The sequence below is a fragment of the Oryza sativa genome, chromosome 12 (genome assembly GCF_034140825.1).
Source record: "Oryza sativa Japonica Group chromosome 12, ASM3414082v1".
Classification (NCBI taxonomy): domain Eukaryota; kingdom Viridiplantae; phylum Streptophyta; class Magnoliopsida; order Poales; family Poaceae; genus Oryza; species Oryza sativa.
In genome coordinates, this window is record NC_089046.1 from 25,713,900 (window position 1) to 25,738,865 (window position 24,966).

General features: G+C 46.5%; 3 protein-coding genes across 6 annotated transcripts; 1 reads left to right on the top strand and 2 right to left on the bottom strand.

Annotated features, from left to right (window-relative positions):
• Positions 1–411: 411 nt before the first annotated feature.
• On the bottom strand, positions 412–1,888 carry LOC9267868 (uncharacterized). Its single transcript, XM_015763479.2, has 2 exons — positions 1,502–1,888; positions 412–803 (listed from the first exon to the last, which is right to left on the bottom strand). Exons 1-2 carry the CDS (start codon positions 1,811–1,813, stop codon positions 681–683), a joined length of 435 nt encoding a protein of 144 aa, XP_015618965.1. The 5' UTR covers positions 1,814–1,888; the 3' UTR covers positions 412–680.
• A 707-nt stretch (positions 1,889–2,595) lies between these two features.
• Positions 2,596–5,576, bottom strand: LOC9270435 (SKP1-like protein 9). Its single transcript, XM_015763953.3, has 2 exons — positions 5,216–5,576; positions 2,596–3,091 (listed from the first exon to the last, which is right to left on the bottom strand). Exons 1-2 carry the CDS (start codon positions 5,525–5,527, stop codon positions 2,909–2,911), a joined length of 495 nt encoding a protein of 164 aa, XP_015619439.1. The 5' UTR covers positions 5,528–5,576; the 3' UTR covers positions 2,596–2,908.
• Positions 5,577–13,456: 7,880 nt separating this feature from the next.
• Positions 13,457–24,916, top strand: LOC4352691 (wall-associated receptor kinase-like 14). 4 transcript variants are annotated; one of them, XM_066306244.1, is made up of 5 exons: positions 13,457–14,194; positions 18,267–18,486; positions 20,501–20,516; positions 22,578–22,609; positions 23,478–24,916. In XM_066306244.1, exons 1-5 carry the CDS (start codon positions 13,538–13,540, stop codon positions 24,713–24,715), a joined length of 2,163 nt encoding a protein of 720 aa, XP_066162341.1. In that variant the 5' UTR covers positions 13,457–13,537; the 3' UTR covers positions 24,716–24,916. The 4 variants fall into 4 exon arrangements, with proteins under 4 accessions (XP_066162341.1, XP_015619816.1, XP_015619814.1 ...); XM_015764330.3 differs by lacking the exons at positions 18,267–18,486; positions 20,501–20,516 and having other exon boundaries at positions 13,459–14,414; positions 22,568–22,609; XM_015764328.3 differs by lacking the exons at positions 13,457–14,194; positions 20,501–20,516 and having other exon boundaries at positions 17,503–18,486; positions 22,568–22,609.
• Positions 24,917–24,966: the final 50 nt, after the last annotated feature.

The window sequence follows — 24,966 nt, forward strand, 5'->3', positions numbered from 1 at the left end:
AGCAGATCAACAAAATGAAAGAGCAACACAAATTCTGATTCCCAGGTTACATAATTAATACTTTTCATTATCAGCGCGCCCACATCATCGCAGCAGAGATCCACCAGGCGATCAAAAAAATAAAATATTCAAAATAACCAGCCAATTTACAACAGGAAAGAAAATATCCACACGATCATCCTCTACCAGAAGAGGGCTTCAATCACATTCTCGTATTGAGATAAAAGCAAATTTTTGAATCACTGGCAAATGACAATGCAAACAGGCATAATTCCTATGCAGCAGTGCACCATATTTCTACAACAGCAGCAAAAGACATAGCATGATTATAGAAGGCCTCACCTATTATCAGACATTTCCAACACCTCAGAAAACCAAAGCTGTATGTATCCAAACAGAAGTAAAGCAGAATAGCATGGTAGAGCTGGTAAGCTTGTGAATTCTGAATTGATAAGAGCAATTCGAATCGGCCTTAGCACCAAACAACTCAAGTAGCTCTCACATCTAGACCTGATAAAGTGCACGCAGGCACGCAGTCGGCTTAACAGAGTTCTAGCCATGTATGTACTTAAGACTTAACCTATCCTGAAACATAGGCAGTATATACTTCACTAGCTAGGTATAGACCAGGGTGATGATCTGCTAATGATAACTAGGAAAAATGCCATTTGCGGAACCGTTCACGGGTGTCCCAGCACATTCTGCAAAAACAGCTTCACTTGCTGTGGTCCCATCTGATGATCTTGCAGCATCCTATTGTAGCATTCATCCTTGAGATCTTCCATGCCGAGAACAATCGCAGCCTGTACAGAGAAATCAGATTAGAAACATAAACATCTGTCTGAACAGAGAAATCAGGCAGCCTACTATAGCATATCTAGGACAAAGTTTCAAAAGTGGAAGTACTTTAGTCACTATATCTTACATAATACTAATATCTTACAAAACAAATTAAGCTGCTACTTGTTTGTTTTCTTCGCAAGATCTCAGCCAAAATTTGGGCCGTTGGTTCTAAGATCCAACGGGTTCTGTGCATCTTCTACCTCTAGAACAGTGAACTCTCTCTCTCTCTCTCTCTCTCTCTCTCTCTCCCTCCCCTCGCCGATCGATTAGCTGCGCAACTGCGCCTTCCCCGTCTCCACCGGCGCAGCCCGCCGCCTACACGGTTTCCCTCGCCGTCGCCGTCGACGACCCCTTCCACCGCCAAGCCGCGACCTCCCCGGCCATCACTCTAAGCCCGGGGAACAGCATAGGCCCCTCCTCCTCCTACCCCCCAATCCCCCGACCACCCCAACCCGTCGCCGGATGCGACGCTGGCTGCTGAATCCGCGGAAGGTTCCGATCAACGGGAGAAAGAGAGGAGAGGGTTGAAGACGAAGTGCACACAAAATCGCAACGCAAACCACACAGTCCGGAAAACATCCCTAATAATTGCAAGATGCCTCCATTGCCGGAGAGGAGAGGAGAGGAGAGGAGAGGGAGAGGAGCGAGGGGCGCTTACCCTTGTGAGGTGGCCGAGGGTGTCGAGGTCGTTGACTCTCTGCGCGAAGATGGTCTGCACGTTCAGGACCCCCTGGGGAAGCAGCCCGCCGGTGGCGCGGCTCGTGAAGCGCTCGGCGTTCCTGCGGTAGAGCTGCACGGTGTCGTAGATGTCGCCGGACTCGATGGCGGGCAGGTCCCATACGTGTCGCGGCGCGAGCTCCGCCAGCCGCCGGGCCTGCACCGAGAACTCCACGCCGTCGCCTCCCCGCAACTTCACCATGGGCAACCCCGCCCCCGCCCCCGCCCCCGCCGCCGCCGCCGCGCCCTCCATCGCCGTCGCCGAGGAGGAAGAGGGAGAGGGAGCGGAAGGGGGTGAAGTGGGTGGGTGAAAAGGTGGCGCAATGTTGAAGAGGTGAAGGTACGAGAAGGTTATATTGATACAGACTCCTCTCACTTACAGGTGGGCCCAGGATTATACCTGGCCCCACCTGCAGCCACGGGACGGGTTCCCTACACCACCCTCCCGCTACGCCACGTGATCCCCTGCCTGTCAGGGCGTGGGCCCAACGGCATCTTGGGGAGAAAATGGTAGTACTGGATATTTGCCGATTCAATTTTTGATAAAGGAGAAAATGGTAGTACTGGATATTTGCCGATTCAATTTTTGTTCTTCATACTTTGGTATTCTCAAGATTATCGTCTTGTGATAATAACATTTCACATAAACATTGTAAAAAATTTTGCACGAAGAAACTTGAGTAGTTTTATAGAATTTAAATTTTCGAACGGCGTGATGACATTGGAATTGAGTATCTCTCGACAAGAATTACTAGTCATTATTATCACCTTGATTACTACTACCACCCTTCCAAAATAAGTGCAGCCATGAATATCCGTATCCAACGTTTAACCGTCCGTCTTATTTATAAAATTTATAAAAAAATAATCACTATTCATGTTTTATCATCTAATAACAATAAAAAATTAATCATAATTTTTTTTGAATAAGATGAACTATCAAATGTTAAACATAACCAATACAAAACTGCACTTATTTTGGGACGGAATAACCTTGCTAATGGATATGGAGTAAGACATATATAACCTTGCTAGTATTCGAAATGCACAATGATTTTATGACCAATTAACTCATGTTCTTCGATGGTAATATGATACACTATAATAGTTTCTCTCAATTAGTACTGTTCACAGGAGCACCTGGCAAAACTTCTCTCAGAATTACTCCAAACTTCTCTCAGAATTGCTACTACCAGTGTGCATCAAGCTAAAACTGTATATCTAGTATCTAGACGTAGAGAACCCAATACCACCTCAAAGTACATCATATATAGTAGGCGAGATGGAATCAAAATGCTTCAGCGACAAAAGTAGCGATGATGATGATGATGATCGGCAGATCGGGTAGTTAACGGAGGCAGAGGATGGCATCGTTGTCGTGCTGGAGCTTGAGCTCCTCCTCCGGCGTCATGCCGACGTCGGCGATGCCGAGCAGCGCCTTGACCTCCTCCACGGTGCGCTTCTTGACGACGTCCGCCGTCTTCTGTGCACACAGTACACTCAGCCCGTCCATTTCCAGCGTCGACGCAGCCTACATCCATCATCAACATGTACACAGAATCACAGATGTATCAGTCAGTCATCTCACTATGCATACATGCACAAGGCACTTGACAGAAGGCCACAGACCAAGTAATCTCTCACTAGAAGCAAGAAGCTAAACATTAATCTTCAGATTTGTGAGACGACAGGTTCTGATGTCATATTGTCATGTGCTGCTTACTAAACAATCAGCTGTGCAGCTCATCAGTCATCAGATGGATATATAAGTGGCGTGCACCTGTGAGCATGCATGATTCCAAGCTAGAAAGTACTCTATTGGGACATCAGCCATGACCAAGATTATATGCAACATCTAAGGACAGAACAGAATAGGCAGAAGGTTAAACACATTAAATTCAACCATCCATCATGAAGCTGTTATATGCATATGCACTTTGCACACAACATCATTCATACCTTTCTATGGAACAGGTTAGATAGGTGCCTATGCTGCAACATTTCCACAAACAGACTCACATTGTATACGACTACCAGTCTACCAAAGCACAAAACATGAAAACCTACATTATCTATAGCAGCAAGCTGTAGTATAAACATAATCCTATACGGTTGTGTCGCACTAACCACATTTAGCTGTAGTACAAACATAATTCTATACAGTTGAGTTGCACTAACCACAGTTATTGCTACGATGGAGCCCCTAGGTGAAAGCCACATCACCTCAATGTTCTAGACCTATGAATGATACTTCCACACCTCAGATTACCAACTACATATCCCAGCCCAAACCGATCATTTTCAATGCTGGATGAAGTCTCTACATATCTGATTAGTTAGGGACCCAAAAGGCCTCCAAACATTCCTCTTCCTCTGCCTCTAACCTCTACAAGCGCTCAGTATACATATACCTCCTCTGCTACCCATAGGGCAGAGCCGGTCGTAAGAGAGGCCCGCAACCAGAACCATTCCGTCGTGTCAACCTTCCTTGTGATCCAGCCTACCACAGCCTACCCACCGGGGCCTAGTCTCCATTTGCCTTACCATCAGAGTTCATTATAAAAATACCGGAGCTAGCATACTCATACCCAGAGCATACACGTTCCCCTGCCGTCGCCTTGACCACCCACCATAACAAAGAGATTGCTCATGTCCACTATTTTATACTCCTACTTATTATCATTAACATGTTATGCATGGCATCATTTCCACTATTTTAGTACTTGTTATCATTAACATGTCATGCATCGCATTTTGCCATGGCACTAGGAAATCAATCCCAGACGGCCAGACTAACAGTTCCTACCGGAACTACCACCTGAGCATCCCATACAGTTTACCATTAACACTCACCAATACAATTATATACTAGTACATTTTTTTAGAAGATGGCAAACCACGTAGTACTCGCCCTACAGCATTCTTCTTCATAGTATAATAAATCTACAATAGCACACAATCTTACATTCTGAATCCATCACCATTCCTCGGATCATGAGCAACCAAATATCATATATTACTTGATATTGTTCGTACCCTCGATCTGTGCTCTGTGCCTGTGTAGTACTAAGATTTGCCACAGCAATGCGCAGGTATCTTATTGTTAATCAACAACAATTAGCACTAACAGATTACGATAACACGCTCGATTGCAACCAAAAGCACACGCCAATATATCTATCAATCTATCATGCTTAATTCCATGTAATCAAGTACATGCCTCCTCTAGAAGTTGGGGGGTTTTACCAAACCCTGCCTGATTTGGACCTTCGGTCTAGAAATTCTTTTCTGAAATTATTTCCTGTCAAAATCCAACAAAGCATACAGGTACTCATTTGGAATCCACTGTTCTAATCCAATACTTCCTCCGTCGCAAAATATAGTTACCTAGTACGGGATGTGACATTACCTAGGACTACGAATCGTATTACCAGGTAATGTGACATCACGTACTAGGTAGCTACATTTTGGGACGGAGGTAGTACTACACAAACAGAATAACCAACTATCATATCATCGGTGCAGGCAATTAAACCAAAACAAAATGGAAGCAAATATAATCAACCAATCCATCAAACAGGGCCTGGCAAGGGAACGGGGTTGGGAGCGAGGGGACGCATCAATCAAGCAGGCGAGAGGCGATCAAGGTTTTTACCATGAAGAGGTCGTGGAGCTCGTCGGTGTCGGTGACCTCCCGCTCCATGAAGGCGCGGTCCCAGGCGGCGATGTCGGGCACGGCGCCGGGGCCGCCCCGCGCGTGCTGCGCGTGGACCCGCGCGTACTCGTCGAGGAGGCCGAAGGTGCGGGCGGAGCGAATGGAGGGGGCGTCGATCGCGTACCCCAAGGGGAGTTGCCTCGGCTGGTCGGTGAGCGCGAAGCGGTCCTCGCCGTTCCGGAACCGCAGCACCAGCGGCAGCGGCACCGGCGCCGGCGCCGCCTCCATCGCCATCGCCATCGCCATCGCCATCGCCCAGCCTCCGCCGCGCTCGCCGGTGTGTGGGTGTGTGACTGACTGTGCGATGTTGGTGGTGGTGGTGGAGTGGAGAGACCGAGGAGGGGAAGATTGCAGAAGAAGGGAAAGATCTAAGTTAGGCCCAAGGCGCAGGCCGTGGGCCGATGGGCCACGAAACAACACAAAGGAAAAGGAGAAGGAAAAAAGTCCACTTTGGCTCTCACCGTTCGTATCCTGCAAACGCCAAACCGGGGTGTAACCACTCCTCCAAATCTTAAAACCATGCACAACAATTTTCTCGCCTATCTTGAGAGCGGATTTCGTTGACGTGACATCTACATGGCAGCCTACTGTTGACAGAAAACACGAGGCCTGGGAGATCTGCTTAACTCCAGTGCAGGTTCAAAGCTCGTCTTCAGATGTATGACTCCAGTGCAGGTTCAAAGCTCGTCTTCAGATGTATGAACGTGCCAGTTGATTTGATCCTGCAATCAACAAGAAAAACACCTACTTATAAAAAGAATTTTTAAAAAGTGGCCCCCACATGTCATTCCTCCCTCTTTACCCCCTCCGTCTCTCATATCGTCTTCTCGTGTGCAACAGGGTGGCTTTGGCAATAGCAGACGGTGGTGGCGTCTTCTAAGCTTTATCCACGCGATGGCCATCTTCATTGTCAACTTTATCCCTGACACCTTCTCTAGCGTCATCCTCTGCGCCAAGAAGAAGACCGGGTGGAAATGGTGTTGCTTCCCCAGGCAGGAGAGGCTTTTTCTACCTTCATCCCGTCCTTGTCGGCTCACCATTAGCGCTTTATGGCTGAATCTGACTGGTGCAGTTCAGCCGGCGGGGATGGTCAAGGGGAGGGGAAGGGGTCGATACCACGAGGAGTCCACCACTCGGGATGGTCAAGGGCGATGGCGACGGTGAGGCAAAGTCAGAGTCAGGCTCGGTAGTGCCCCCACACAAGTCCAACAGCTTCTCATCGGTTGCAACAACAACTGAATGGTGGGTCCGCCTAGTGGCGAAGGGTCGTGATGTTGCCGGGTCTACCTCCCTAGTCGAGCTCAAGCCTTCGGAGCTGGCATGCAGATGTGACAGCGATGGACCTCCGAAGCTCCTTGGAATCTATATGGCAGCAAGGCGTGGGGGCAGTGAGGACGACGTCTATCTCCCGCCACTGCTGAGCTCCTTAGGACATCCACAATGTGAGACACTCCTAGAGTGTCCTCACTAACCGAGGACACTCGTAGAAAACTCGGCTCGCAATGGGAGGTATCCCTGGATGAGCTCCTTAAAATCTGAAGCAACCCGGTAAGGGTATTATAGCCCACAATGGGTGTCTTGGCCCAAAGTAGCCCCAGATGAAAAATCCCCAAATACCCCTTCTCCAGCCCATTATTCTTTTTTCCTTCTCTTTTCTTCCTCGCTTCTTCTCTCTTATGGCTTATTCTCGCCCTCGTCGCCCATTCGCCGCCACCGCCACCTTCCTCCTCTCTCCCCCGCTGCTCGCCGCCGCCGCTTCCCTCCTCGCCCTCCCCAGCCACCGCCACCGCCTCCCTCCTCGCCCTCCCCAGCCCTGCATCCATCTCCCTCTCTCCCCAGCCACCGCCACCGCCCGCCTCTCTATCTCCCTCTCGATGCTCGCCTCTCTCTCGTTGCCGGCAGCCGCGAGGCGATGAGGAGGGCCGCCTTCCTCCCTCTCTCTCGTCGTTGCTCCCTCCGCCGCCCTTCGGCTGCCCGTCTCCGCGCGTGCCGGAGAGCTGGTCGGCGGGCGAGCGGCGCGAGGGGCGATGTGGCCGACGGCGGGAGGCTGGACAGCGCGCGAGCGCGGGAGCAAGAGCACAGTGCGGTGGCCGACGGCGTCCAAGCTCCTGCCTCTCTCTCCAGATCCGGCTGTCGGTGGGCTAGATCTGGCCGCGCCGCCTCTCTCTCTCGCCGCCCGTCGCCGTCCACCACATCGACGAGGCCGCGCAGTCTACGCCGGCTCCGCCTCACCACGCCCAGCTGAGAGGGGGGGCAAGAAGGGAAAATGCAGGGGGAGGAGGCGGGGGATGGGGCATCGAGGTCGCCACAACGGGGTCCTTTGAGCCGTTCCTCAGGAAAAGGGGATTGGAGGAGCCAAAGCCACACGTCCCCCTCGTGGGGGTTGTGTTCCCCTCTAGGGCACGGCGCGCGGATAGCGGACGGACGCAGTGAGCAAGGGCACGACCCAGGGGTACCCATTGTGGATGGCCTCATGGCACCACCGCAAAAAATCTAGCCCGCATTCAACCCTCCGCGCTAGCCGAGTTGTCCGCCACCGCTTCGTTCTCGCTCACAGGTCACCACCACCACCACCATTTTCCAACTGCGATGCTGCATGCCTATCTTATGTCTGGCTTGCCACTCGTGGGGAGAAAGAGGGCCAGTAGAAAGGAAGGGTACCTCACTTACATGCGGGACAATGCATTTTAACTTTTTGTTTTTGCATTCATTGCATCGTTTGCTGGTTTGACTAGGGTCAATGTGCCACGTCAGCGAAAACCACAGTCAATATTATCAAGGGAGTCACTTCATACCGGTTTTAACATTTGGAGATATTATACCTGATTTTACGGTTAAGTGATGCGAGATTCTACATATATTCTAGGGAGTCAAATTGGATATGTTTCAATTCGAGGTTTCCAAAGTGTAGATCGGTATATTTGTGTTCATATGTGTTGCACATATATCTATGTCAGTTCTAGAAGAGATCTCACATTCACAAGATCATTCCTCCTGCAAGTGCGTCCAAGGGCGTGGGTTGGTGTGGACCGTGTGGTTGGGTGAGCATGGAAGTTGTGTGGAACAACATAATAAGCCCAACATGGCCCACTCGAACTTAGTGGGCCCACGGCCGCCCGTAGTAGGTGGGTTCATGGGCCACGAAACAACCCCACGATCACTACTTGACGTGGTTCTTCCCCTGGTTATAATTGATTGATTTTTTCCAGCGGTAATAACGCGCGTATACTCGTCCCCTGTAAACATATACACGTATGTCCTACCTTTTAAACATTATTGAAAAATGAACGGACATATATTAAGATCGACGAAATTGTCACGAACGTCTCGTTGTCGATATGTATATCACGTACCACTAAAAGAATAATTAATCGTAGATGCAAATATATGTATTAACTCTGAGGCTCTGTTTAGATAGGCTAAAACTTTTTAGCCCCTACCATATTGGATGTTTGAACGCTAATTTGGAGTATCCAAATACCCCCCTCTGAGACTTGGACTCGGATGGGTTGGTTCCATCACGTGAGATTTCTATAGCATCCATCTGTATCTGTGTAAGAAGCACTAGTTAGATGTTAACTTTTGTCGTCTAGAATTTTATTTTTTTCCGATACACGGTATAGATGTGGGCGCTCGTATACACACGTGGTCACTTACACGTATGAATACACAGACGTAGGTACACTCTATTCAATAAACATATTCGAAGACTAAACCAATATACCTTAAGATTGACGAAGTCATCGAAGACGTCTCGTTACTTATTGGTACGTCACTTATTACCGAATGGATGATTAGGTATAAATACAGGCACCCATTCATGGCCTGGTTTAGTTCCCAACTTTTTCTTCAAACTTCTAACTTTTCCATCACATCAAAATTTTCCTACACACAAATTTCCAACTTTTCAATCACATCATTTCATTTCAATCAAACTTCTAATTTTAGCATGAACTAAACATACCCCAAATATGATCAACATATTCCATTATAAATAACCTACCACTCGGTCCGTACAAAAATAAATTCTGAGAACCTCTCCCAAATCAACCCCCTCGGTTACTTTTACCGAATTTCATTCGAGGTTTTGTTTAGTTATAAACCATTTCTTCAAACTTCTTAACTTTTTTATCACATCGTTTTAATTTCAACCAAATTTTTAATTTTAGCGTGAACTGAACGCACCCGCAGATTCACCGCGGCCTACGTGAACTTCGTTTGAAATTCGTGAAATCCATCTCACTAGGCTACCCAAAACGAAATGTGAACAGTGCTCTTGTACGTACGTGCTGATTCGTAGTAGGTGTGAACTCTGAAGCGTGACCCGTGTGTTCATCTCGATACGTGCCGTACGGCGAGGGAGGCGCGCGGAGCCGTCACGCAAGGTAGCGCGTCGCACACTGCGCATGATGCAATCGCAACCGACCGATCAAACCCGATGACGTATATACGCCAACCTCATCGGGAACACGACAATGGCGTGGCTGTGCCCACCTTGATTTATAATTTAAGGGTGGTGTTCTTTTATTCAGATATATGATTTGTGATAATTGTATGAAGATTAAAAATAAAGAAATTTGGAGGGACGGACCTCAGAATTAAAACCGTATACTTATTGTCACTGCACTATCAAATATATCTCAATCTCTAATTATCTGAAGAGATAAATGAATTAATTAAGTTACAAAGTGGACTTAAATTAATGTTTTAACAAATTCATCTATAAGGTTAAAGTTTTTTTTAAAAAAAAGAAAGAATCATGTACTGTTTGAGAGTTTACAAAGTGTGCCGGTGAATTATTAATCCATTAAGAGGAAAATAACATGTCCTTAAGTTGATGGCCTTCCAAGATCAACGCTTAATTGCTCATCGATCGTCATGTACACATCAATCACATGGACACACATTGAGAGTGACGACACATGCACGCCACGGAGAGAAATCTTGTGTTACATAAATGTCGCAATGATTGGGTCCGTGCCGATGCAATTAAGCTAATTAATTCTAACCAAAATCTGAACCATCGATATGGCAGCATGTCGTACCAGATCAATCGGCTTAGTTTAGTTAGTTACACCCAAGTACGTAAGCCCACAGTACTGATAGACTTTGTCTCATCTAGCAGCTGTTTGATAATCTGACGGCTTGGGATTATATTAATTCAAAAACATAAATTTGATTGGTTTTTCTATGTCGTCTAAAGTAACTATAGTTCATTGAATCATTGAGTCGTTGTAGGACAACCATGTCATTATCGAAAGGCAAACGTTCCAATCGACATACAGTTGAAAAGGAAGGCAATTACCATATTTATCATTACCTACGGTAAAAAAAAAATGATGTTCGGCAATCATATTTGGTCAAGCTTTTAAAACTTTAATCACACTTATATCTTATTTGGGAAGCTTAAAATTCTGATAAGTAGTTAATGGTAATGTAGAAAAACTGAATTTTCTATCTTCTAGTTTTTAATTTATTTTCTAAATTTTATAACTACATATTTACACAATCTAAATGACAATCTAGCTGTAGATTACATTCTGCTAGCTACAGTTATCAGAACTCTTCAAGGAGGGTCTAGTTAAGAGAACAGAACTCTAATTAGGAGTCTATCTAGATATAGTAGCTAGAGCTTAATTTTGACCAGTAGCATTTGGTTTGAAAGGTTTATTGATCACTTACGCAACGCGTGATCGATTGTCTGATCGATAAAGGGTGCCATCACGGACAGAGATATGCCGAATGTTTTTCAGCCACATCAAACAACCAAGCTATATATCCCAGCTATCCCTGGGATGATTTAATAAAAAAGAAAACAGAGTGAATGGGACATCAATCATTGCTAAACGCCATTCAGTTCGTTTCTTTGTGCACTACACTATGCTGGAGTAAGTACCAAAAGCTGATACAGAATACTCCTTTTGGTACTCCGTATTGGTACTCTGGTGAAAAAAAATGGACACTAGCCGTTCCTTTTTATTTGGCATATACCAATATCACATTGTATACAACATGTTTGATCATTTCTCTTTTAATCGTATCTTTAATTTGCAAAAATTATTAAAAGATATAATTGTATGAAAGTGTTTTATGATCCATGCTATTTTGACATATCATATTTTATATTAGCGAATTAATAATTTGGAGGTTTTAATTAACAACATGTTTTCTAAAACAATTTAATTTGTGAACTATAGGATAATTTGGCAACCAAGCTATTTCAAGATGTTTGAGCAGCTATGGTGAGATGAGATCGATACCAAAAAAGGTAAAAAAAAATTACCACAAGCTGTTTCCTGATAGTCAACTAGGTCTGTCAACTTCTAGGCTTAGGCAAACCGAAGGTAAAAGAAAAAGGAGAAATTGAGTGGAAGTATAAGGGCTTTGGTTTCTAGAGACTTACTCCAAGTCCCTGTCACATCGGATATTTTGACACTAATTTAGAGTATTAAACATACACTAATTACAAAACCCATTCTATAACCTTGGACTAATTCGCGAGACGAATCTTTTGAGTCTAATTACGCCATGATTTTGACAATGTGATGCTACAGTAAACTTTTGATAATTATGGATTAATTAGGCTTAAAAAATTCGTCTCGCGGATTAGCTCTTATTTATGAAATTAGTTTTTTTTACTAGTCTAGATTTAATACTCCAAATTAGCGTCTAAACATCCGATGTGACATGGGCTAAAAAGTTTTAGCCCCATCTGAACACCCCCTAAGAGAGCAAGAGTGTCAAGCTAGTAGGTGCGTAGGTCCCTATCTTTTCTATATGAAATAATATTCTTTAGTCTCTAATGACGCAAATATAACCACTTGTATGTAGTTAATTGATTGATTGCTTTATCAAGTATGTTTAATGAGACTTACGACCTTGTTGATATGATGGCATCAATCGGAAATCACTGTAGGGAGATTCTCGACTCTTCTTTTTTTGTTTTGTTATTACTACGTTTCTATCTCTTCTCGTACGTATGTCCATGAACTTAAAATCTTGTGTGACTTTAGTTAGACCCAGTTTAAATGGGACTAAAACTTTTAAGTCACTATCACATCGGATATTTGGACACTAATTATAAATATTAAACATAGACTATTAATAAAATCCATCTATAATCTTGGACCAATTCGCGAGACGAATCTATTGAGCCCAATTAATCCATGATTAGGTTATGTGATGCTACAGTAAATATTCTTTAATTATAGATTAATTAGGTTTAAAAAAATTGTCTCGCAAATTAGCTTTCATTGATGTAATTAGTTTTGTAAATAGTCTATATTTAATACTCTAAATTAGTATGTAAATACAGAGACTAAAGTTAAGCCTATGGATCCAAACACCACCTTAATTGACATGCTTAGTTTGTTCTTATTTATCTCTATTTCAACACGGTTGCGTGATGTTCATGTCACGGTAAAAATAAAATAAAATAAAAACGATAGTGAAATACTAGGGGATGAGTAGTGATTGGGCGACAGAGACGACGAGAGATGACAGCTCAGATACAAAAATGAAGGATCATTTGTTCTGTGTGGTCCTGTTTGAAATGCGAGAAAACTTTTCATTCAAGTATAGTTTGAACTTTGATTCATGAATTTCGTGGGAATATTCTTCTATTCCAACAGTACTAAAACAACTAGTATATTGTTCTAATGAACTACTAATACCAACATGACCCCAAGGTCAACTGGAGAGAGTAAGATCAAACCCACGGATTTACGTATGAACATAAATCGGCAGCAGTCAAAATAGCAACAAAACCAATCTAAGCTAAAACAAAAAAAAAAGTAAAGTAAAACGATAGCAAAGGATGCATGGTCATTTTCAAGATACTCCATGACCAATTTGAACATGTTTTGCCAATCAAGCTCTAGTCACCATCAGTCCATCACCCACCACCACTCAGCCCATTCAACGAGCAACAGCTCGAGCTAAAATCGTTCGAGCTGCCTATATATTTTGTAATAAGTCCAAACAATCTATTAGAAAATAAATATTAATTTATAAGTAAAATTTTATATATGTATCTATAGCGACTTAAAAGTCAATGTTAAAACAAATTATATTGAAAATATCTTAAAACTAACTTAAAATTTAAATTTAAAAATTTAAATTTTGACTTTTTGCTTTGGTTTATCGGGTGAACTGATGGGGGCTCTTCGTCCCCAGTGGCTGAAATATTAAGCTAGCTCGCTCGCTCGCTTGCCGAGTTAGCTAAGCTACCTCAAGTCTTGTCGATTAGGCTAGCAGCTAGAGATGCGCCTCGCCGGCGGCCTCCTCCTCCTCCTCCTCCTCTTGACTATTCCCGATGATGGAGCTCTCTCCGCCAGCCCTGCTGCCGCCGGCGGCGAGCGGTGCAGGCGGCAGTGCGGCGGGTTGGATGCCGTCCCCTACCCATTCGGCTTCTCCGGCAGCTGCCCCATCAAGCTGGCCTGCAACGAGAGCGGCTCGACGGCGGCGCTGATCCTCCCAGACAACGCCGCTGCGGATACGGCGGCGGAGTCGTACACCGTCGTGGCCTCCTCGTTCAACCGGACCGCCTCCACCTTCGTCGTCTCCCTCCCGCCGGCATGCAACCGCACCGTCGCCGGGGCGAGGCGGCGGCTCTCCGGCGCCAACTACGGCGTGTCGTCGCGCACCGGCATGTTCCTCCGCGGCGGCTGCCGCAACGCGACGGGCGCCACCGCCTGCAGCGTCCCCGCCGAGGTCATGTCCAAGATGCTCCGCACGGCGCAGTGCGCCGGCGGGGACGAGGCCGCGTCGGCGTCGTCCCTGACGTGCATCGCCTCGATCCCGCCCAACTCCACGGCCGAGGCGCTCGGCGTCGGCATGTTCGCCCGGTGGGACACGGTCGAGGAGCCCCGGTGCGACAACCTGCTGACGTCCGCCTTCTACGGGGAGACGCCGGAGGGGGTGTTCGCGCTGGAGCTCGCCGTGGCGGAGCTGGGATGGTGGGTCAACGGGAGCTGCAAACACAGCGCCGCCGCCGCCGGCGACCTCTCCGGGCGATGCGCGGCGAACGCGACGTGCCACGACGTGCAGACCCCGGGAGGCGAGTGGGGCCACCAGTGCAAGTGCCTGCCGGGGTTTACCGGCGACGGGTTCGCCGCCGGCGACGGATGCAACCTTTCCGGTGAGTCCTCCACTCTCTAAGCTTTCGGGCGTTGTAGGTGAATAGGGCCCACGGCCTCGCCTGCCACGTCAGCAGCACTCGCGAAAGTCGTTGCTGCGGTCAATCACGCGCGAGCTAATCTAATCAATAGTTCACAATTTCGCACCTAGAGCTAGCTGACAGTGGAGTGAATTTTATAAAACGTTAATGTTAAATATAGTTGATCGATTTGGAAAGAACTTTAGCCTGTGTTCGGAGGCAAGGTCTCCTGACACGAAAAACGAAGCGCACGATTATGGTGGGATTAATTAAGTATTAGTTAAAAAAACTTAAAGATTAATATGATTTTTTAAATCAACTTTCATATAGAAAATTTTTATAACAAATGCACCGTTTAGCAGTTTGAAAAACGTGCGCGTGAAAAACGAGGGAAATGAGTTGGAAAAGAGGGGAAAAGAACACAACCTAAATAAGTCCAAAAGGCCCTAAAATCTTTATTAGAGAAATACTTTTAAAAAGAAACGGTGAGTGAAATTAATACTACAAGTTTTTAGAGCTGTAAGTGTGAGGTTTTCAAAAATGGCGATTTGATTAATTTGAACAACAGAAATTGTTTGCAAAAATCAGCCTGTCAGCTTGTCATACTTTGGCTCCCATCGGTTGCCCGTTTTACCCAAAATGGCTTATTTGGCTTATTAGAAAATTAAAATTAATTTATAAGTAAAACTTTTGTAGATTTATTCGTAGCGACTTAAAAGCCAACATTAACGGCTTATTCTTTGGCCGTTTAAGCCAAACGATGAGGCTGGTTGACAAGACGCATCTGATGATGCTGATGCCTACTGTGATAATTTAGCATCGCTTCTTAAAGTTGAATTCAACCTGCTACTACTCCGTTGATTACTCGTTGTTTAATACCTCCGTCTCGCTTTTGTAGCTTTGAGTTTTTATTTATAATGTTTGATCATTCGTTTTATTAAAAAAATTATGAAAATATTATTTATTTTGTTTGTAACTTGTTTTTATTATAACAAAATACTTTAAGTATGACTTATCTTTTTTTATATTTACACTAATTTTTTAAATAATATGAATATTTAAACGTTAAAAAAAGTGAAAGCAACCACTAATTTGGGACGGAGGTAGTACATCAATAGTATAACATCCAACACATTTGGTCATTTCGCTTTTAATCACCTATTCAGAAAAGGCATTAAAATATTAATGGTTTTTTTACAAGTCTCTAGCTACCAATGCTATTTTCGTATATTAAACCATTTTATTTATTTTCAAATTTAACTACATGTCATATACAAGTCTAGGGAGTATTAATGAACGGAAGAAGTTCACCGTAGAGGGATGGCGTGGGAGGGATGCGATGACGACGGAGGGGCGCGCGATGGCGATCTACGCTGGGTAGGGCGTCGATGATGTCGGGTGAGTGCGAGAGAGAAGAGGGCAAAGGCAGCGGCGGCGGGTGAGTGCAAGATAGAGGAGGGTGGAGGCGGTGTCGTCTGCGTGAGAGGATGGGTGCGGGGAGGGGAGTCTAAGGGGGAGACGTGGGCGATCAGAGCCGGCCATTGGACTCCATGAATTTAGATCATCGGATTTGATGAATAAGGTTTGTAGGACTGTAGTCGGTGAACTATAAAAAATAGATATTATCTAAAAAAATAAAATAATATATAGTAGATAGATAAGTTAGTTAATGGTAGATATAGACATAGACTAAAATCAAGATTTGGGCTACGCTACATTTATTTGTCAAGAGCTTGGTCCACTATGATTAAGAAAAAGTGTCGCGGCCCATGTGCTTTTGATCCTAGGCCTGGTGCCGTCTCTATTTAGCCGTATCTAAAGAGCAACTAGAATGGCTAAATGGCTGGCCAAGCTAAAATTTAGTAAGTATGGGAGAAAAATACCCTCCAACAGTCTCTCCATCCGACTAGCCAAGACATCCGGATGGCCAAATCTCATCCCTCACTGGCCAAACTTGGAGACTCTCTCTGCCTAGCTATTCGTGGGCCCCACCACTCCCCCTCCCACCCCATCTCTCCCTCTCCCCCTGGCTAGAGCAAGAAGGCTGCGGCAGGGGCACTCGTGAACAGCGACGGCACGCAGGAGAGAGGTGCTGGAGCCAGCCGCGACCACCGCCGCCGTCCGCGCGCATCACCAGCCGTGACAGCCGCCGTCGTCCGCGCTGGAACCAGCCACGACCACCATCGCCGTCCGCGCTGGAGCCAGCAATGATCGCTGCCGCCGTCCGCGCTGGAGCCAGGCACGACCGCCGCCATCGTCCGCGCCGTCCCCAGCTGCGACCGCCGCCGCCGTCCGCGCCGTCCCAGCCGCCACCGCCGCTGCCATCCGTGCCGTCCCCAGCCGCCGCCGCCGCCGCCGCTGGGGACATATGAAATTAGTTTCATAAAATTTAACATCAAATATATTTTGATAATATGTTTGTTTTGTGTTAAAAATACTACTATATTTTTTATAAGTTTAATCAAACTTAGAGTAACGACTTATAATATGAAATGAAGGGAGTACTTAGAAACACACTTGGAAAATGTATTCTATTCATTTTACACTATAAGTCGCTTTAACTATCTTCTAATCAAACTTTTTTATTTAGTTTATAGAAAAATATAATAATATTTTTAACATAAATTAAACATATTATCAAAATATATAATGAGACTAATCTAATGCTGTAAGTGTTACTAATTTTTTTTATAAGTTTGATCAAATATAAGAAAAACTAACAAGAAAAAAGTCTAGAAGGTTGAAGTAATGAGAATTACTAATACCGACATGACCCCAAGGTCAACAGGAGAGAGTAAGATCAAACCCACGGATTTACGTATGAACATAAATCACCAGCAGTCAAAACAGCAACAAAAACAATCTAGCTAAAGGAAAAAAGTAAAAGTAAAACGAGAGCACAAAATCATAACAAAGGATGGCCATTTTCAAGATACTCCATGACCAATTTGACCATGATTTTGCCTGACTAATAATCAAGCTTAGCCACCATCAGTCCATCACCGGATCACCCACCAGTCCACCACCACTCAGCCCATTCAAGAAGCAACAGCTCCAGCCAAAATCGTTCGTCCCCAGTGGCTGAAACATTAGGCTCGCTTGCCGAGTTAGCTAAGCTACCTCTCAAGTATAGTCTAGTAGCTAGAGATGCGCCTCGCCGGCGGCTTCGTCTTCCTCCTCTGCGTGCACCTGTTCTTGATTCCTCCCGATGGGGCTCTCTCGGCCCCCGGCGGCGGCGGCGAGCGGTGCAGGCGGCAGTGCGGCGGGTTGGTTGTCCCCTACCCTCTGGGATTCTCCGGCAGCTGCCCCATCCTGCTGGCCTGCGTCGACGCCGGCAACTCCACGGCCGCGTTGATCCTCCCTGGCGGCGGCGGCGGCGGCAACGCCACGACGACGACCTCGTCGTACTCGTATACCGCCAGCAACTTCAACGCCAGCAGGTCGACGTTCGTCGTCGCCCTCCCGCCGTCCTGCAGCCGCACCGTCTCCGAGGCGAGGCGGTGGCTCTCTGGCGCCAACTACGGCGTGTCGTCGCGCACCGGCCTGTTCCTCCGCGGCGACTGCCATAGAAACAGCAGCGCCTCGAACGCCACCAACTGCAGCATCCCCGCCGAAACCATGTCCAGGATGGTCCCCACGGCGAGCTGCGGCGCCGAAGGCAACACAACCGCGTCGGCGCTGACTTGCGTCACGTCGACCTCGCCGGCGCCGGACCCAGCAAAGCCAGAGTCGTCGTCGGGGTCGGGGATAGTAGGCCTGTTCGCGGAGTGGAAGAAGCTCGAGGAACCTAGCTGCGACAACCTGCTGACGTCCGTGTACGGTGACACACGGGAGGGGGTGTTCTCTCTGGAGTTCTCGGTGGCGGAGATGGGGTGGTGGGTCAACGGGAACTGCACCCACGGCGGCGGCGGCGGCGACCTCGCCTGGCGGTGCGCGCCGAACGCGACGTGCCTCAACGTGCAGACACCGACCGGCGGGTGGGGGCATCAGTGCAAGTGCCTGCACGGGATGGTCGGCGACGGGTTCGCCGCCGGCGAGGGATGCTACTTTGCCGGTGAGTCCTCTCCTGATATATCTCCTCTCTAAGCTTTCAAGCGGTGTAGGTGAGTGGGCCCCACTCCCCCGCGTTCCACGTCAGCAGCACTCGCGAAAGTCGTTGCTGCGGTCAATCACGCGCGAGCTAATCTAATCATGTACTAGTTCACAATTTCGCACCTAAAGCTAGCTGACAGAGTGACAGTGGAGTGCATTTTATAGAAAACGTTAAGGTTAAATTTAGTTGATCGATTTGGAAAAGAAATTTTAAAATAAGTTCAAGGAGCCGTAAAATTTTTGTGAGAGAAATACTTTAAAAAGAACTGTGAGGAAAATACCTGACAAATTTTTAGAGCTATAGGTGTGAGATTTTCAAAAATGGCGATTTGATTAATTTGATCAACAGAAATTGTTTGCAAAAAAATATGATTGTCAACTAGTCATACTTTTGACACGATGCATCTGATGATGCTGATGCCTACGGTGATAAATAGCCACATCTCACGTCAAAAAAAATTAATAAATAGCCACATCAAACTCTTTGACCTGCCATTATTTCTTTTTGGGAGAAACCACCAATTTTTCTAGCATGGCTTCTCGCATTTGAATTCAACCTGCTAGGCTGCTACATCATAGGTCAATTACTCGTTCTTTAATATGTCGACAGTACAGCATCTACATATTTGATCATTTTGTTTTTAATCATGTGTTCAGAAAAGTATTTAAAATATTAATGTGTATATTTTTTTACAAATATCTACTAGAAAATCTTATAATATGAAACGGAGGAAGTAACTACTAATTCTATTTTCATATATTGAACTATAATTTTTGTTTGGTTTCAAAATTTAACTGCATGTTTTGTACGCGTCTATTAATGAACGAGAAAAGTAACTTGCCAAAAAAAAATGAGTTAACATTAAAAATCGACCTAGCTTAAAGTTAAGACTCGAGCCAGCCTCCATCAATTTGTGAAGAGCTCGGCCTAAAATGGAAAGAAGTGTTGTGGCCCATGGGCTTTTGACCCTAAGCCTTAGGCACTCCATGACCCAGTCTCTGTATAAAGATGTCTAAAGATCAGTTCAAACCTCAAGGTTGGGATGTTATTCCCTCTACACCGAAAAGGCGAAAATGAGTAATTAACATGTTTGGTAGAGGTCCAACTTCTAAATTTAGCTTCAGGAGTTAGATCTATAGTGGAGTTATGTAGCTGCCTAAACCCAGCTCCACATCTCTAATTCATTTTGTAAGAGAGCTCCATCCAACTCTGCTCCTATTTTTAGTGGAGCTGAAACTGTTTGGATGAGCTCCAGGCTGTGCCAAACAGGCTCTAATTAAGTATTAGCTTAAAGACTTGAAAATATATATTTAGAACAACTTTCCTTTATAATTCTTTTAAAAATAATATCGTTTAGCAGTTTTGGAAGTAAGCGCGTGAAAAATGAGAGAGTAGTTGTTATAGTAAAATAGTGAAGACAAAATAAAAAATAAGACAAAGTTCCTTGTGCGCCTCCTAGAGTTTCTCTTTACCTCCTTAATCATATCCTTACATGTCCTTAAATTTTTATTTTGATCTATTTTATATTTACTCTCATGATCCTAAGTTAACAGTTATATTATTCTTTTTCAAGACAAAGAGGTTTTAAGTTAACCATTAGTTTTTTTTCTCAAGATAAAGAGGTATTCCACCCATCCCATTAAAAAAAATCAATCCTAACTATGAATGTGAGTACATGTGTGTTAAGTTTCGTAGCTAGGATTAAATTTGGGGTTTTTCTTGAACGGAAGGTGTAGAAGCTAGGCCCATGGAATTACCTTCCATATTGCCCCTCCCTCGTGTAGTACTCACAAGGATATGGTCGTTCTTAAAATTACGTACTCTCTAGATTGACCATGTTTTGCTTGACTAATCAAAGCTTTAGCCACCGCAACCCCAGGTCCATTCAAACATTTCAACATATATGCTCCAGCCAATTCCTTCCCGGTGGCTGAAATATTAGTTTCGCTCGCCTGCCGAGCTAGCCAAACTCAAGATGCACCTCGCCGGCGGCCGCCTCCTCCTCCTCCTCTGCGTCGGCGTGCAATTCCTCTTGATTCTCCCCTATGGAGCTCTCTCCGCCAGCCCCGCCGCCGCCGCCACCGGCGGAGATGAGCGGTGCAGGAGGAAGTGCGGTGGGTTGGATGTCCCCTACCCTTTCGGCTTCTCCGGCGACTGCCCCATCCTGCTGGCCTGCGACGAGGGCAACTCCACGGCGGCGCTGCTCCGCCCGACCAACGGCACGTCGACGACCATGGAGCCGTTGTCGTACGCCGTCGTCGGCAAGTCGTTCAACTCGACCGCCTCCACCTTCGTCGTCTCCCTCCTGCCTTCCTGCAACCGCACCGTCTCCGACGCGAGGCTGTGGCTCACCGGCGCCAACTACGGCGTGTCGTCGAGCACCGGCCTGTTCGTCCGCGGCTGTCAGAACGCGAAGAACAACAGCTGCAGCGTCCCCGCCGAAGCCATGTCCTCGATGCTCACCACAGCGAAGTGCGGCGGCGGCGGCGGCGGCAACGGAACCGCGTCGTCGCCGGTGACGTGCATCCCGACGATGTCGACGGAGGCGGACATGGCGAAGGGTGTGGGCCTGTTCGCGCAGTGGGACAAGGTCGAGGAGCCTAGATGCGACAACCTGCTGACATCCGTGTACGGCGAGACGACGAACGATGGGGTGTTCACGCTGGAGATCGCCGTGGCGGAGATGGGGTGGTGGGTCAACGGGAACTGCAGCAACCACAGCGCCGCCGCCGCTGACCTCGTCGGGCTGTGCGCGGCGAACGCGACGTGCCACGACGTGCGGACCCCGAGCGGGGCGTGGGGACACCAGTGCAGGTGTCTGGAGGGGATGGACGGCGACGGGTTCGCCGCCGGCGAAGGATGCCACTTTCCCGGTGAGTCCTCTCTATAGCTTTCGGCCGTCGTAGGTGGGTGGGGCCCACTTCCCGGCGCTCCACGTCAGCTCCATTCATGAAAGTCATCGGTGCGGTCAATCACGGGCGAGACAATCTAGGGGCTCTGCTTTGCTTTGGTCTGTTTGGAATTTCATTGGAAAAGTGGATTGCATTTTTCAGATTTGCTAGAAAACTTTCGTATGTTTTTCTTGTCAAAAGAAATTTTAGATTCGTGGCAATCAGATCTTCTCGAGATTTGTACAGGAAGAGAAAAAATATTAAAAATAAGTTTTCACGCATGTCACGTGTAATTAAGATACTAGTGCTAACTAACTAAACCGTGGTTTAATGTAAGTTTTATATAAATTATATTGTAGTTACAATATAGTTATAATACGATTATAATGCAGTTACATTAAATTATATCATAGTTACATCTGAAAGTTTTTTACTCAAAACTGTAGCAGTATTTTGAGATACTCCCACATTTTATAATTATAAAATTATAAGCCGATCGATTTGGTAAGGGAAGAAATGAGTTTCAGACCAACTAAAGCCTTTTATTAGGAACAGAGGAATTTTGCTGCAATTTTTAAGTAATGAGTTAATAGTTCAGTAAAATTGTTGTGCTTCAAAATAGCCTTATGAGAGAAATAGCTGCCGATTTTGTATAGCTGTAAGCGTGCGATTTTCAAAGATGGCGACTTTGGTTTGAACAACAAGAATTGTCTGCATAAATCAGCATATTAGTTTGTCACATTTTGACATGATGCATCTGATGATACCGATCAATGCCTACGGCAATAAATAGCCTCATCAAACTCTTTGACCGGAATTTAGTTATTTTTAGAAGAAAAACACCAAATTTTCAAGCATCAGTACTCAAATTGAATTCCACCTTCTTTTGGTTCAGTGGTCTGTATTTGGAAAATTTATCTGTTGAATTTTCTCATCTTAATGCATAGACAATTTTGGTGGGAGCTATCCTCACGTGGAGAGACAATTTTGTCATAAATCAAGTCAATTTTGCTCTTAACAGAAAACCAACCAACTGCTACCAAAAACCTGATCCAATTTATGATGTTCAGCATGGCCAATTCTGCCCATATTTTGCAAACTGAAATAAATATGAAGGTCTGACCAATTTTTTTTTCTCTCCATTTTTGCAGCTAAGAAGAGCTCTACGAAGAAAATCCTTATCATAGTTGGAGGTAAAAAAAAATGTTACTCCTTGCCTTATGCTTGAGTTTTACTGTTCTTTTTAATACATGTTGGAGTTTACTCCGTATAACGTTAATCTGTCACAATACAGTATCGTGTACGACGCTGCGTAGAGTCAAATTGTTGCGATCAAGTCAAGTTTGTCGTAAATTTTTATTTCTACAACTTACGTGGAATGGCTGCCATGCATGCTGACTCCTGACCTGGAAACTCTAAGGAAAAAAATCAAGAATATTCTTTGGAGCAAAAAAAAAAAACGCCCCCTTTTGCATCCAACAATTCTGCGTATTTGTTTTTGCCGCATGAGAAGATTGACTTACACTTGGGTTAAGCGCATAATTGTCATGAGAATTTCATAAGATGTACCTCGTGGAAAAGGTCAAATTTAGCTCGCAGTAATCCAAATTAATTAGCATAATTACAGTGAACTAAGTAGACTGGAAGTGTAATTAGGAGTGTAGGACTAATTAATCTTTGACCAAATAACTAATTACTCCCCCGGTTAATAATACTTATTATTTTGGATAAGAGCACGGTCTAAAAAAACAAATTTTGACCATTATTTTTTTATTATAATATATATAAAAGTGTTAAGAAATATATGGTTTTAGTAAAGTACTTTTTAAATACTTTTCTATACATGTAGTTAACATATTTAAAAGACGAATATTTTTAAAATAATTTATAATCAAATATTTTAAAGTTTAACTTTACCTTTATCTAAAACAACAACGAGTATTATGAGCGGAGTAGCATAATTACAGTGGACTGGAAGTGTAATTAGGAGAGTACTATTTAATCTTTGACCAACTAATTATCATGATTGCTTGGGTTAATTAATTAATTAATTAATTTCAGGTGTCTTGGCGGGAACGGTGGCGGCCGGAGTGCTCTTCCTCTGCTGCGCGCGTTGCCGGCGATCCGGCGGCGGCGGCGGCCGGTCCGGCTTCGACAGGCTGGCGGCGAAGCGGCTGCTGTCGGAGGCGGCGTCGTCGAGCGGCGTGCCGGTGTACTCGTACCACGAGGTGGCGCGCGCCACCAACTCCTTCTCCCACACGCACCGCCTCGGCACGGGCGCCTACGGCACGGTCTACGTCGGCAAGCTGCCGGCGAGCTCGCCGTCGCTGGTGGCGATCAAGCGGATGCGGCGGCGGCACGACGACGGCGACGACGACGCCGCCGTGGCGGTGCTCCTCAACGAGGTGAAGCTCATCTCGTCGCTGAGCCACCCGGGCCTCGTCCGCCTGCTCGGCTGCTGCCTAGACCGCGGCGAGCAGATCCTCGTCTACGAGTTCGTCCCCAACGGCACGCTCGCCCACCACCTCGCCGGTGGGGGGCTCCCATGGCGCGCGCGGCTCGGCGTCGCGGCGGAGACGGCGGCGGCGATCGCCTACCTGCACGCCAAGCGGCCGCCCATCCTCCACCGCGACGTCAAGTCCAGCAACATCCTCCTCGACGGCGACCTCCGCCCCAGGCTCGCCGACTTCGGCCTCTCCCGCGCCGTCGGCCGCCTCGACCAGGCGTCGCTGTCGCACGTCTCGACGGCGCCGCAGGGCACGCCGGGGTACCTCGACCCGGAGTACCACCAGAACTTCCACCTCTCCGACAAGAGCGACGTCTACAGCTTCGGCGTCGTCCTCCTCGAGCTCATCACCGCCATGAAGGTCGTCGACTTCGCCCGCCCCGCGGCGGAGGTCAACCTCGCGTCGCTCGCTCTCGACCGCATCGGGAAGGGGCGCGTCGACGACATTGTCGACCCGGCGCTCGTCGACCGCGCCGACGAGTGGGTGATGCGCTCCGTCCGCCATGTCAGCGAGCTCGCGTTCCGGTGCCTGGCGTTCCAGAAGGACGTCAGGCCGGCCATGAGCGAGGTCGCCGCCGAGCTCGCCCGGATCAGGGACGCCGCGCCGGCGTCCGTGCCGGGAGCCCGGACCGGAGCCGGCAGCCGCCCGCCCATGGTGATCGACGTCGGCGTCGGCTTCGACGGCGTCGACGCCGCGGTGAAGAAGGTCGGGTCGCCGGTGTCGGTGCAGGACGTGTGGGTCAGCGACCAGAGCTCGCCGTCGACCAACGGCTCCATGCCGCGATTTGCTTAGCTCTCGATTTGACTTGTAATTCAAAGAGGAATCTGAATTTGATGTGAATTTAACATTTTTTTGATGTGTCGAAATGTGTGCTACTTAGCCTAGTTCTAAGACATGGCAAAGTATTTCATATGCCGAATTGAAAAAACGTTTGCTGTATAGCTAAAGTTGGACTAGCACAGAAACAAAAATTTCAAGTTGATAGTTTTTACAGCTTTGGTCTCTTCGTTGTTGAACCATCTATACAACCACAAGAAAATGTG

What these genes read in the sequence shown, in the direction of transcription:
- LOC9267868 (XM_015763479.2), bottom strand. Translation starts at nt 1,813, where the DNA reads ATGGAGGGCGCGGCGGCGGCGGCGGGGGCGGGGGCGGGGGCGGGGTTG. An exon ending in CCCTCGGCCACCTCACAAGG is followed by an intron (nt 804 to 1,501) that starts GTAAGCGCCCCT and finishes TTCTCTGTACAG; the next exon opens with GCTGCGATTGTTCTCGGCAT.
- LOC9270435 (XM_015763953.3), bottom strand. Translation starts at nt 5,527, where the DNA reads ATGGCGATGGCGATGGCGATGGCGATGGAGGCGGCGCCGGCGCCGGTG. An exon ending in AGCTCCACGACCTCTTCATG is followed by an intron (nt 3,092 to 5,215) that starts GTAAAAACCTTG and finishes TGATGGATGTAG; the next exon opens with GCTGCGTCGACGCTGGAAAT.
- LOC4352691 (XM_015764328.3), top strand. Translation starts at nt 17,580, where the DNA reads ATGCGCCTCGCCGGCGGCTTCGTCTTCCTCCTCTGCGTGCACCTGTTC. An exon ending in CGAGGGATGCTACTTTGCCG is followed by an intron (nt 18,487 to 22,567) that starts GTGAGTCCTCTC and finishes CCATTTTTGCAG; the next exon opens with CTAAGAAGAGCTCTACGAAG. An exon ending in AATCCTTATCATAGTTGGAG is followed by an intron (nt 22,610 to 23,477) that starts GTAAAAAAAAAT and finishes AATTAATTTCAG; the next exon opens with GTGTCTTGGCGGGAACGGTG.